Source organism: Leptinotarsa decemlineata, unplaced genomic scaffold (assembly GCF_025532065.1).
Source record: "Leptinotarsa decemlineata unplaced genomic scaffold, Ldec_3_MD MMD2_tig00026299_RagTag_RagTag, whole genome shotgun sequence".
Classification (NCBI taxonomy): Eukaryota; Metazoa; Arthropoda; class Insecta; order Coleoptera; family Chrysomelidae; genus Leptinotarsa; species Leptinotarsa decemlineata.
Genome location: NW_027412676.1, coordinates 1,357,739 through 1,372,886, shown reverse-complemented (window position 1 = coordinate 1,372,886; position 15,148 = coordinate 1,357,739). Strand labels below are relative to the sequence as shown.

General features: G+C 30.3%; 2 protein-coding genes across 2 annotated transcripts in view; one reads left to right on the top strand and one right to left on the bottom strand.

Annotated features, from left to right (window-relative positions):
- Nucleotides 1–3,516, top strand: part of IntS14 (integrator complex subunit 14) — a 30,103-nt gene extending 26,587 nt beyond the window's left edge. The window contains exon 6 of the mRNA XM_074180669.1: nucleotides 3,238–3,516. Coding sequence (XP_074036770.1) covers nucleotides 3,238–3,459 — 222 coding nt within the window. The 3' untranslated portion in view covers nucleotides 3,460–3,516. The remainder of the gene's footprint in view (nucleotides 1–3,237) is intronic.
- A 2,589-nt stretch (nucleotides 3,517–6,105) lies between these two features.
- LOC111513809 (uncharacterized) lies at nucleotides 6,106–14,818 on the bottom strand. Its single transcript, XM_023170028.2, has 2 exons — nucleotides 14,543–14,818; nucleotides 6,106–9,075 (listed from the first exon to the last, which is right to left on the bottom strand). Exons 1-2 carry the CDS (start codon nucleotides 14,730–14,732, stop codon nucleotides 8,153–8,155), a joined length of 1,113 nt encoding a protein of 370 aa, XP_023025796.2. The 5' UTR covers nucleotides 14,733–14,818; the 3' UTR covers nucleotides 6,106–8,152.
- Between the last annotated feature and the right edge of the window lie 330 nt (nucleotides 14,819–15,148).

Sequence of the window (15,148 nt, the reverse complement as noted above, 5' to 3'; positions counted from 1 at the left end):
AACAATACTATGTGTTTTTAAGGAATTAAATATAAATATATAATATCTAGATATAAATATGACAAATATGGCACCATTAAAGTGCGCACTATATGGGAAACTTTTTTTTGAAAAGTTTCAATGAAGTTTAACTTCGGCACTTGTTTGTGCTTTAAATTTAACTTGAAATGATGCGGCCAACTGCGACTCACTGACGTTCAGTGTTTGTCAAATTCAACTTTTTTTTTGAAAAAAATTGAATAAGTGCATTTCTAGATCGAATTAAACAAAAAGTTACTTGACAAAGGTGTGTCTACGGCAATTTTATATCCATATGCCAAATTTTATGCAACTAGGATAAAGTTAACGTTTTGCTTATTTTTGACAGATATCCCCTTTATTTTAAAAAACAAGTTCGGTTGATTGTCATCAATTCATGTATACATAACAAACTCATCATGGAGTTAAACTTTTCTGATAAATTTTTACTTATACGGACATTTTTAGAGAGAAATTAAAAATGTTCTATAAAATTTTTAACATGACTGGTGCAAAGTTTCAATCACTTGGCTATTTTCTTAAACAAACGTCAATACCTTCAATTTTGAAAAAGCAAACACAACTCAAAAACTGCAATAAGTATTAATAAAATTACTAGAGTTGAAATTACATTAAAATTTCAATATTCAGTATTTACAGATCATTTATAAACACTAACTAGGGCGGTAAGGATGCTTAATCACGTTGAATAAAAATTTTAAGTAGGTCTTGACAAACAAAATGCATGTTATGATAGTGTCAAGTTGTTGATTTACTTGTCAAATTTTTAACAGTTATTGTTGCAATAATGTTGTCTCTTCAGGAAAGAATAGAAATAGTTTTAATATGTGGTGAGAATACACCATACCGGCAAGTAGCTAACATTTTTAATGAACGGCATCCAGGAAAAAATGTTCAACATAGACACTATAGTGTCAAGGATAATGTCGAAATTCAGAGAAACAGGATCTGTAGCAAATCAATTCAAAAAAAAGCACACTCCAAGTAAATATGATGAGGAGGCCCAACTGAACATTTGTTTAAAAGTTATTGAACACGGGCAAACGAGCATAACCGATATTATAAAAAATACCGATTACAAGGGAGAAAGTATTAGAAACATTTTATTAAAGATAACATTTTGGCTTTACAAGCCAAAATAAATTAACACATTGAAAGAACGAGATTTTGATGTCCGTTTGGGGTTTTTATTTTGGTTTCAAGAAAAGAGAGAAGAAAATATAAAGTTTCCGTATAAAATTTTATGGACAGATGAGGCAACGTTCTCTTCAAATGGAACGGTAAGTTCTCAAAATTGCCGATGGTGGGCCCAAGAAAATTCCAATTTCACAGTTAAATGTGGTGATCAGTATTCCTTTAAAACTAATGTATGGTGTGGGATACTTAACGACCAAATAATTGGGCCATTTTTCTTTAGGGAAAATTTATCATCCGTCGGTTATCTCAACCTTTTAAATAATGAGGTTAGTGAAGTTTTAGATAATATGCCTTTGAATATTAAATACGACCTATGGTATCAGCTTGATGGCGCACCAATACATCACACGGTTGCTGTAAAACAGTCTCTTCAACAAATGTTCAGAGGCAAAGTTATTGGACGTAACTGGGAACATTATTGGCCACCTAGATCACCCGATTTGACGCCTTTAGACTTTTTTTGTGGGGTTACCTGAAACAAAAAGTGTACCGAATTAGACCATTTACTGACATACAACATCTGGAAAATACCATTCGCGAGTGCTGTGCAAATATAAATACCCGATTTATTAAAAATGCAGTTACAGATGTCAGTAAAAGGACCATAATTTGTATTGAACGTGGAGGACGACATACTGAAATGTAGGCTATAAGTGTTTGACAGCCTCATTTAGATCAATAAGTAATTTTTTGTACCCATTTGTATTTTCTATAATATTATTGTTGTTAAAAATTTATAATAATAATAATAGTTCTATCGAAATTATTTGCATTTTTTTTTATTGCCTCTGCTTTTTCGAAATCAAAGGTTTGTTTAAGAAAATAGCCAAGTGATTGAAACTTTGCACCAGTTATGTTAAAATTTTTATAGCAAATTTTTAATTTCTCTCTAAAAATGTCCGTATAAGTAAAAATGTATCAGAAAAGTTATACTGAGTTTGTTATGTATACATGAATTGATGACAATCAACCGAACTTGTTTTTTATAATAAAGGGGATATCTGTCAAAAATAAGCAAAACGTTAACTTTATCCTAGTTGCATAAAATTTGGCATGTGGATATAAAATTGCCGTAGACACAATTTTTCAAGTAACTTTTTGATAAATTCGATCTAGAAATGCACTTTTTCAATTTTTTTCAAAAAAAAGTTGAATTTGACAAACACTGAACATCATTTGGTCGCAGTTGGCCGAATCATTTTAAGTTAAATTTAAAGCACAAACAAGTGCCAACGTAAACTTCATTGAAACTTTTCGAAAAAAAAGTTTCCCATATGGTGCGCACTTCAATGGCAATATATATATATATATATATATATATATATATATATATATATATATATATATTTATCAAGGAGATGCCTTGAAGATGTTAAAGTTATTAAAGCTTCAAATCCTTTTTGTAAACAAATGTTAATATTAGAATACATAAAATAAAGGAAAATTAATTGCATCAATCATAAAATATTTTGGAACGTTACTGGCGTTAGTTTTAAATAAGAGGTTTAATGGCAAATCACTTGCACATGTTTATATTTTCTATATCAGCTTTGAATTATCAGTAGTGCAGTAGTTTTTCAGGTCAATGGGCAAAAAGTTACTTACAATGATTTTTAGGTGTTACTCCCCAAAAGGGACAAAATTTACACATTTTTCGTTATCACACATAGGGTTCATAGTCTACGTGTGTTTGGTACATTATGCAGGATAGATATTAATTTCTGTCATCACTAGTAGAAAAGATAGAAATATTTGCATTTCACGCCAATAAAAAACGTGCATTTCAGAATATGGTTGCTCTCGAACCTCTCTTGAAAGATAACATTTCAAATCTCAGAGGTACCTCAGAATTTAAAGTTGTTACAAACCACACAGTAAAATTTTATTTGAGAAATATTCAACACGAGTATTTGTAAACATAACTTAATAAACAGGTCTATTAGTGAATTAGGATTTAATTATTTTTTTCACTGAATATATAAATATAATTTTATTTTGTAGGAACTGAATCGGCTCAGGAAAGCAGCCATTTCACTAGGATTTTTAGATTTACTCAATGGTTTAGCATATATTTTTGATCAGGAATGCATGCAGTTGCCAGGCAGTGCTCATCCAGATTGTGCTTTGCAGTTACAACATGCTGCAGAAATACTAAGAAAAACTCAAAATCGTGATATAAAATATGTTGTTATGCCCTTACAAACAAATTATACTAGCTCATAAGTTCCTTGAGTTAATTTTTATTATCTATTCATCAATAAGTATATTTGTTTTGACAAATTTTTTATTTCAATTTCTGCAGTTTGATATGGAGTGGTTAAAGGCACAGAAAGAAAAATGATAAAATGCAAATCGAATCTAATAAAATTCTTCGAAACTACATTTCTAATATACTCCTCATACAAAACCAATTGAATTTTTTTTTTAATTATATTAATATCAGCAAGTTTCATTTAATTCAGGTGATATAAGGAGTATATGGATAAGATTACAACTGATAAACTAATCCATGATAATTATACAATGTTCGCAATAAATTTTGTTCAAGACGTGTTTCCGTAGACAATAGCTCTATCAGTTGGACTGCTAAAGTCACCATCAAGTTGACTTTTTCCGGAGATGAACCAGAGTAGTCTACTCTGATCAGCGGAAGAAAAAAATAGTCTATTGGTATGCTCACTGACTAAAATTCGACAAACAATGAAATTCAATCTATTCTCTGGATGTTATGCAAACTACTGAAATCTCCAGTAGGTAGGACGTTCTATTAGAATAAAACAGAATAGAATTTATTGACTACATGATACAGTATTGTATACATACATGTGTAGCATGTTAAAAAAGACAAAGATATTAAAATTTCACCTATAGAAGTAAATTAAAACGAACACATTCACTAGTGAAAGTCATGAAATATTAATTTACAATTATTGAAGTGAAATTCACTCAAAGTTAGAATTTTGTAATTCATTCATTGATATAAGTAAAAACGACTTGTTGCCTTATGTGACTGGGAATTATTTTGTAGAATTTCAAATTTATTGAATTTTCTTAGATGTGGTTAGTCTGGAACTTTCATTTCTTATTAAGTTTCCCGATCGCTATGGACAGTCATGTTGGGATTGTAAAGTCTAGTTCATTGTTTTTGGATACTTCGGAGAACTGACTCTTTTATGAAAGCTGTGGGAAGCAGCATAATTTGCCTCTAAATTACGCACTAGATATCAAACTATTTTTAGATTTTTTTTTTCAGTTTGAGATGAATTACTCCATGAAACTATGCCATATACTATGACATATCCAAAATGAGTTGATCTAGTTGTTCTAATAGCAGCAAAATCCTTCAATGTATGAATCATATATATGATACTTGATAACTTACTGGCCAGTTTGTCAACATGACATGACCAGTTCATTCGGTTATGTATGTCATACAGCTAGATACTGTTTCCTGAACTTATGTTTATGTTACTGAAAATTGTAAGATTTTGATTTCTTTCTATATTGAGAAGTCTTATTAGGAAAACAAGTCATTAGTAGACTTCATAGTGACATTAGTGTTAGGAATCACACGTTAAAAGGTAAGACCTCGTTAGTCCTTAGCTCGCACAAGTTTCTCAACTTCTGAAAGTTGTCGTTCGTATGGGGGCGACAGCTGATTAATGGAAAGACAGATTTTTCACAGAAACAATCAAGTCATTCATGTGATAGTCACCAAAAGTTGTATCATCTGCAAAAGGAATGAATTTTTTAGAAATATATAATAGCATAAGACATTTATATTTAAAATGAAAAGATTTGCCCCAAAACAGGACCCTGCGGTACACCATTTTTGACAGTTTTAAAATCTGATTTAACTCCCCGTGATAATGCAGATTGCGATCTACCATTCAGGTAAGACTGAAGAAAAATCCCGTGTATACCATAATATTTCAACTACATAGTAAATCTAGTACTGTATCAGTACTGTTTGTGAAAATATTTTCTAATCAGGTGGTAGTATCTAGGAAAATTCCATTATTGTCCCAGACAAATCAAAAGATTTCAATAAATCAGCTAGTGTCAATTACTCACACTACTCCAGTCACATCTTTGATATGGTAAGTACTTCCTTTTTTGTTTTGATAAAAAATTAAATATTCATAACATACTTGAACCATTGAACCACCTTTCAAATAACATTATAAAAACCATAACACACCAAAAGTAAAACTGATAAAATTTCTAGCTATGAACCTTATTATAAAACTAAGTGCAAATCTTTTGAAATTCAATTTTTTTTGACATTGGTCTTACATTTTGTTTTCATAGTACCAAAGGAAAGGTGCACATTGTAAAGTAATTATACAGTGAACAATTAAAATTAATACAGTAAAATGTTCTGCATGTCAAACTATTTTGCGGCCCTTCTGTTCTGTGACCTATAAGCTCTTTTGCATTGGTGTGCCAACTGAGAAAGTTATATTGTGTACCAAAATGCCCCTTTAGTAAAATTGTTATGTGAAAAATTTTTATCATCATGGATACTTCCAAATGACTAATAATCTTAAAATCGTACCTAACTGGAACAACATGTCAGTTCTGAAGAGGTTATAGTTGTCCACAAATGTGCTTGATAGCTTTCTGGGAAATCTCGATGACAGTGATTGCTGCTTCTTAAACTAAACAGACTTTTAATGGTAGTCATTACATCAAGACTTCTGAAAATTTTCTGTGAAATTTTTGGTTTTAGTGTTTACTTTTTTAAATATAATGAACTCTCCAGAAACATTTTATTGAATAAAAAAGACGGGTCAATATTGTTATGTACTTTCAAATTTTACGTGTCATGACTATTCAAAGAACAGTTTATGAAAATGAAAAACTTGATTATAATGATTAATTCCTTTAATACATAAAAACGATAGAAAGGTTTATGACTAGGCAGCTTTTACGGAGTTTTACAGAGATTATTTGCACTATACCTGTTTAACTGGTTAAAATAACACAATTAGGTAAAAGGCACATTAGGTATCTAGAGATCAATGTTCATTACGCCAGCTGCCAACACAATATTTTCGAGTTAGTACCTAACAACTGATTCTGAAAAAACTGAGTAAACAGTGTTTTTCTACAAAAAGTACCTGAAACAATTCTAAATAGTATTCTAGTTAATACAATGAAAACTCATAAATTAATCTGCAAACGATTCATAATATTTTGTAAGGAAATGGGTTATGAAATGAAATCTAATACATCTATGGAGAATATTGGTTTGATACTCAAAGATTACAGAGAAAATTTCATCAAGACTCTTTAGAACATAACTGCAAAAAATAGAAGAAATATACTTCAAACTATAAAATAATTTTTGACCCATTTTAAAAAATTATCTTCAAGTCGGTTAAAGATGATTGTAATGTCAAACGAAGAGAATTGCAGAAGGATCCAATTTGGATCATCCAAATGAAAGAAGAATTAGTTTGGTGGCTATGAATATGGATAATTATAGAAAAATGATTCTCCAATGGAATGGGAATGAACCAGCAGGATTGCAGAAAAAACTTTTTTGCATAATTCCATTGGAGTTAGCATGGAGAGGAGACGAGGTTGTGAAATGTTCAGTTTTATTACTTCTCTGAAGAAACAGATAATAGAGGACAGGTAACAGGTAATTACAAATAATCAATATTTACTAGTGGATGATTTCGGCTAGTTTTACTATTACACACTATTTGTTTCTGTATTTTGCACCCATTTCTGTAGTCACTTTTATAGCGTAGCCGTAGAAAATAAGTTGTAATGTTTAGGTGTCCAGAATTGAAAACATCTTTAACCGAATTGAAAAAGCACAATCTACAGAGTTTAGGCAAAAACTTTTCCTTTTTTTTGTCAGATTGAAAAACATCCAAATAAATATAATCCTGACTCATGAGCTCATCCTCCTAGAACAAAAATTCGCCTATTGGTAGAAATGGACTCTAAAAATGGACAAAAGAAGTTGCCAAAAAATAAAGTAACTAACCACTCTATTAGATCTACTACTGTGAGTCATTTGATGAAAAAGAATATACAAGAGCAGCAGCTAATTAAAATCACGGGCCACGGAAGTAGTAGTTCAATAAAACCATACCTACAAATGGACTCTGAACACCATCTAGATATCATCAATAGTCTATGATTCGCTGAAAATCATATAGAACAATGCAGTAACTCCAGAATAAATTCAGAACCGACATTGCATATTGATAAAAGAAATGATTATAAAGTGGGAAATCAAGAAAATCAAACACCAATTATCTACAAAAATTGTAATTTTTCTTATTATTTGTTCTGATGCAACTAAATATATTCAAATTGTATTTTCTGTTTTCGATTTTGAAAGAACGTTTCATTTTATTTTTTCTTTCTCTAGAAATAATCTCAACATATATTCCTTGTACACCAAGCTCAATCGATCAAAATGCGTGCAATCCCACAATTTTTAAAATTTTGCTGTTAAGCAAAAGCTTTCGTGTATAATAATCTGAGATGAAATCTCTCGACTTACGGTCTCGGTATTTTATCAAATTATTATACACTCAAATCATTTGATTGACAAAATTTAAAAAATTATGGACTTGTGCATTTTAACTGATTAAACTTGTGCACTCGGGATATAACCACTGATAATATTTAATGATAACAATTTACTCACAGTCTTCAAGAAATTATAAAAGTTCAATAAAAAATACCTTGTCTGTAATTTTTTCCTATTCAAATAACCAATAGTAAAACATCAAAATTATTTGTATTTTTTGTGTTTGAAACAAACATCAATTCAGTGTTCACAACATTGTGGAACTCGCCTATTTATCAACCTTTCTTGCCAAACAATATTAACAAAACAATATATTTTTATGAACTACGTAAATATCGTACATCAAGTCACAGTTATTTAATTTTCAGTTTTACAACAAACAAAAATCTTACTTTTCACTAAATCTCTAAACTTTGGTAACAGGAAGAAACATAATAAAGCTCTGAAGGTATTACAACTATAATGTAACATTGTTAGACTTATATTATTAGATGTACTTAACTGATTATTATAAAGTGGTGGAACTTTGAATATTTCAGATGTATTATCACTGAAACTATGAGAATTTATGTGCATGAAGTGAAACACATTTCTTTGAAACGAAGTCGTGAGATAGAGAATTGATAAAGCAATACAAAATATCAACAGACCCCGTATTTTCACAAAATCACTAGTTAAAATAGTATCAATGTCTTTTAATGAGGTTCTCGTTAACTTTATGGCAGAAATAATTAATGAGAATAACAATAAAGGGATTGGTAACAGCACTCTGAAAACAAGTAACAAAACCTGTAATATGTGTCCGTAAAAGTTATCAATTATTGCACAAATTGTGTACTTCCGTTTCATTCTGAGTGTGGATGATAGTGTAAAGTTTGGTATACTGAGAGACACACAGAAAAACCAAACCATTATAGTGGGTATTATGACAGATACATCATTTTTTCTCCTGCGGTAATCGATATTGAGAACTCTATTTGCGTTTTCTCGTTTAGTAACCAAACATTCATCAGAATCATCTCCACAGGATGTCAAAGGATTCTTATTCTTTTTTATGGAGTCATGTCTGTACATATTCCATAAAGAAATTACGTGAAAATTAAAACAAATTATCAACCATAAAGTCAAGGAGTTTATAAGAATCTCTGTTCCGTTGTATAAAGGACATAAGTCCTGTGAAAATATCCATGTCTTATTATTGGTAGTTAGTATTTCGGTGGCTGCTACGAATGGAGTGAAAGCGTCTATTGTGGAAATTTGCAAAACTAGTGATAGGGTACCTGAAAAAAAAAATTTTTTTTAGGTGTGATAATTATAATTTATGTTTTTTTTTCAGTATATATTTTGGTAACAACCATAACTATTTTTCAACAGTAAAACAAAACTTTGTTTGTTATGTTATGAATTTCAACCAAAAAGTTTGAGTAACGTTTGTACAAATTTGAATATAAGAATGGAGAATTCAAAAGGTTGATGTTTAATCTTTGGCCAAAGTTTGAATTACAATAAAGCACAATAATCATGACGAACTCATTAACTTATCATTGGTCACTACAACCCTGTATTCCAGAATTTCTTTTTCAACAGCGTTAGTGTACCTACCTTATAATAGGAAAATTGTCATTTATTCGAAGTAGGTAGAAAAGTACTTGTGATGCACTGTTTGGAACTTTTGGTGTAGTAATGAATATTACTAGAGCTTTTTCCCAACACCAAACCGTTATTTTAACACCTCGACACGTGTTTCGATCAGTTTGATCTTCTTGATCAAACTGATCTTCCTCTTGAAGATGATCACTTGGTGATCGAAACACGTGTCGAGGTGTTAAAATAACGGTTTGGTGTTGGGAAAAAACTCCAATAACAGGTAGAAAAGACCAATTAACGAATTATAGACCAATTTAATTTTACCAAATTTATCTAAAATTATTGAGAAATCACCACATTCTAGAATGTGTTTGAATATCTTGAAAAGTCAAAATTTCTATATGATGGGCAATATGGATTTCAAAAAATAGCGACACGGACAAAAAATGTGTAGTTCTTTCATTGATCATAAAATTCTTCTGGAAATAATGTATCCGAGCATTAGTTTACAATTGGTTTCAAAGTTATTCATTGGATAGGAAGAAATACATGTTTATATGGGCAATCTATTTAGTTGAAAAAATAATATGTGGAGTAAAAAAGAAAGTAATATAAATCATGAAATTATGAAACAACAACAAAAATTAAATGGCGCTACGAAGCGATTTCATTGATTCCAGTGGCTAATTTGCTTTTTCAGCTGCAGGAAAACCCGGAAAAACCTGCAGCACCACATCATCTGAGATCTGTTTTGTTTTTTATATATTTCAATTATTTGGCTACAGAATATTTATATGGTAAATTACAAACGTTTACTGATGACACCACTAGTGTACAAGTAAGACCTTGATCAAATAACATTATGTCTTCAATGTCAAAATGTCACTTAATTCTCAGAAATTCCCGAAATTGATTGATCTCATTCTAAATGAGAATTCATCATAGAGAAAACAATAAGAAGGGGATGGATTGGAATGGTAACTAAAATAAGAAATTTTTATCGTAAATTGATTTATTTTTCATTAGTACCTATATTTATAAATTCAATATTTAATATCAGTATGGAGTATGGTAAAAAAATTCCTCATTGAAAACAATTGAAACACTTCGAAACAAAATTATGAAGTGTATTATCAATTCAAATTACAAGAAACCTACATTCAGCTTGTATAATAAGCCAAAAAAAAAACATAAAATATATCATCCTTACATAAAACATAAACTTAAATTATGTAACTTCATTCATTCAGTCAAAAGTAACCTCAAACATTTAAACCTAACTTTCAAAATTGATAGTGACCACACGACCAGAAATATTGAAGCAATCCAAAATTGATGGAAATGAAAACAAATATTGAGCGTTATAAAGGTATAAAGGTATGAAGTTTTACAATGAGCTACCAAATGCTTTTGAAAAATGTAATAATCAAGAGTTAATTTGAATGATATATAATATATATTTTCGGATAGGTTTCTGCGGTCAGCAATTTGATATACTGTTGTCCGGGTTCAACCGGGTGGTTTCGACAGCTGATCGTACTGTTATCATCTAGGCACTACTACTGTTATCATCTAGACACTACTCAAACTACAAGATTTGAGTAGTGCCTAGATGATGACAGTACGACCAGCTGTCGAAAGCGCTCGCAGATAATTAAATAGAAGTTATGAAGCTTCAAATCCTTTTTGTGACACATTCAATATTAATATATATACAGGCTGATTCACGGTGGATGGCACATTAGACGTTTCTGGTGAACCAGACAACGGATCACTTTGAAAATTTAATGGAGGGCATATTCGGACATTCTCTAGCCAACTAAAATATTTTCGACAATGCGGTGTTACCGCTTCTATTAGAAAGCAGTAACAACTTTGATTTTTCAAATGGAACACTCTGTATATAATATTATTTTTGGAATCTCCAACAATTGCCCGACAACTTTTCTTGATATTTCCCTATACCTATCTGTTACCGTTTTCGAAATAAAAATTAATTTCAATTTTTTTCTTCGAAAATCATGACTTCTAAAAATGCCGATATCTTTTAGTTAAGGAGTACTATGATATCGAAATTTGGTTAGGAGTTAGGTGATACTTGGACACTTCCCACACGTCAGCCTAATCTCCGTTACTTCAATACAGGGTGGTAAAAAAATACAGTTTTTTCGTTTGCTTGAAAAAGTTGCTGAAATTTGATTATTTTTAATGGAACACCCTGTTTATTATTGAAAATTCGGAAAGCTGCTGAAATTTGCTTTCTTTCTATGTATATCTTACCTATACCTAACTAGTCAAGTTTCGGACTTATGAACATTTATTTGTGAAAATGTCCCTTCAGAATGGTATTTCCATTCGGTATTTGGTAAGCAGGCCATGATTACTATTTGACAGTAGCGTTGTGACATTCTCCTAATAATATCGACATTTTCGTCACTTCAGAAGTTGCAAATACCTTCAAAACGATGGAACAAAACTATTCAAACGAAGTTCTTATGAATTTGTTTATTATTTTTGGACAGTGTGGCAAAATTATCAGCAGAACATGTACAAAGTTCAATGAAATGTATCCGAATCTACCGCCAATGAACCTCAAGAAATTTATACCAATTTAGAACAATTTCAATGCATTTGGATCAACTTTAAAAGCATCAAGAAACTTGCCTCGACCCGTAACTTTCGAAGACAACCAGATTAATGTCTTAGCATATTTTCACGCATTTCCCGAGTCATCGATAAGAAGTGCTGAAGAAGATTTGGGTATATAAAATCTTGCGAAGACATAAAATGCATGATTATAAATTATATATATATATATATATATATATATATATATATATATATATATATATATATATATATATATATATATATATATATATATATGTGTGTGTGTGAGTTTTATTATACCTATTTGAAGATATTATCTTTTGAATTGTCAATGAATTCAACATGCCATTCCAATTTCTCACATCAAAAACAGGAAAACATATTATTTACATTTTGAAAAGTTATCAATGATTTGAAGCAAGAAAACTAGTCTAATGCCCAAATGTTAAAATAACAAAATGTTTAAATAAACAATTGAAAAAGCCCTTTGATACATAAATAAAAAAAACTTTCCATTTTCCAAGAGAATCCATATATATATATATATATATATATATATATATATATATATATATATATATATATATATATATATATATATATATATATATATATATATATATATATTTTTTTTTTTTTTTGAAATGTCAAGTACCTACTAAAAGGTCTATCTTATATATATTTATATAATTTGTATATATATATATATATATATATATATATATATATATATATATATATATATATATATATATGACCCATTTTTAATGGAAACACCCCCTAAAATTTGAAGTTGTAAATCGATTTTAATAATTTTTTTTTGAAATGTCAAGTACCTACTAAAAGGTCTATCTTGGGACAAAATTTGAAATGTTTATTAAAGTGTCAGGGCATACCTACTACGATATTTTTTCTTAGTCGAAAATCGGGATTTTTTATTAGCGATTTTTTTATTGAAAAAATCACTACGCCACTGGATTAAGAGTGCTTCTAAATAGTGTGACCGAAATTTCATGACAAAATATTCATTATTAACAAAGTTATGACAACTCAAAAATTCGAAAACTCACACAGCTAACAGTCACAATATATAATTTTTTTATGATTTCAATAATAAAGTGCCGCCAGATGAAAAGAAAAACAAACAGCGTATATATTTTTAATGAAAATAACGGAATTACATTCACACAATTCAACTAACAATGAAGCAAAAAATGTTAATAAACGTAACTAATAACTAATTATTGAAATGTTTCGATTCAGTGCAACAATTAATTCTAACTTATATTGTAGTAGCCTCTACTAATCTACCACGTATTTCAATACATGCGTCGTAGCGGTTACGAATGTTTCTGATTACGTTCCTTAGTTCTTGAGGGCTAATATCTGCACATACCTACCTGTCGAATTCTTGCACAAAGTTCATTTCTATCTCTTGAGCGGTTTTTGTAAACATTTTGTGTGAGAAGTCCCCAGAGAAAAAAGTCCAAAACTGTGAGGTCTGGAGATCTGGGTGGCCACTCTATAAACGGACTACCACGGCCTATACATCGGTTTGGAAAATGTTCGTTAAACCATTGCCTCACAGCTCTGGCATAGTGTGAGAATACTTTTTCAAGTGTATTCGGGTTTTTTTTGTTACCTAGTAGAATTGATTAAATTTTGATAAGATTATCAGGGGTAGAGTTGAAAACCATATTTAGCTGACACTTCGCCCATTCGTCATAAGGTTGCCTTCAATTAATGTTATGTAAATACAATAAAGTCGATTATTATTATTATTAATGTCTGCCGTGTTAGATGTAAAATGGTGTCGCCTAGAAACCATATAAATGTGTATGGTATGTAAAAGTTCAGCTCAATCCATTGATGATACCTGTTCAAAAAAGCTAATTCACAAAATAAAAGCTTGTGAAAATATCCAGTCATTCATTCATATACCTAATATTGTTTATGAAAGAAACGAATTTCTATTGAACGACTGCAAATACCCAAACAATATGTCCATCCATTTTTGTTTCCATAAGAAAATTAACAAACGAGTTTATACAATTTTTCATAACTTCAATAGTAAGTACAATAAGTATAGAGAAAAACACCGAATTTTTTTTTTCTTCGTTATTCATGAAACGACCGAAGTCATCAAAAATTGCAAACGAATTGAACTATTTTCCCATCAATTTTCTTTATTTTCAAAAGTCGTACGAAAATATGTTTTTTCCACAATCCAATTCTTCCAAGAAATAATAAAAAATGGAAAATACTACTTTCCTTTCGAATATTTTGAAATCAAGTGAAATGTCTAAAACAAAATTCATAGGGTAGGTACGTTTCTGTAAAAATCGATTTTTTGACTTGATTTTTTCTCTGTGTAGCAATCCTGGTCATATTATTCACATTATTGGGGTTCGCAATTGCGACAACTTTTTATTAAATATGTTTCCACCTATCTACTTTTATTATATTGTCAACATTTATAAGATATTTTTATCTTTATAAACACTAAACTTCGAATATAATTCAACTTACTTGAAATCAGTTCGAACTTACCATTTCTTTTGCATCGCATCAGCGCCAAAATATAAAACAAGTCGGCTATGCATCCCAAACAAATGAACCCAAAATACAAATTTATAACCCAATCTTCCAAAATCGGGCCAGGTTCTTGGAAAATATCAGAGTCATTCACGCTACTTTCATTCAAAAACACATGAAACGTGCTATTATCTACTTGTTCCATAGCACCCCATTTGAAGTTCGACGACAAACTGGCGATACAAAATGATACTGGAATGAAAAAATGAATAAAAACAGTCGTGTTAATGCACTATAAGTGTCAAGAGGCCTATGGGACTTAAAACAAGTGTGTACATAATTTATTAGTCATTAGAGTACCCCGAAGAACAGACTTGAACGCTAAAGTCGAGCTTATTTCTTCAATAGATAAGGTGGATAATTGAAGAAAGTGGTGATGGCTTGCAGTCATCTCTTCCACGTGCTCATAGATTGATATTTAAAGCCTTACACACTCGCATACGCATCTTGAATTGAAAATAGTTTGTCTCGGAATGGCGTCAGAAAACGAAAAAAGAGCAAGATAAATAAATGAGAAGACAGAATTGTTGTAATTGCATACTTGCTATCATTTTTTCAACT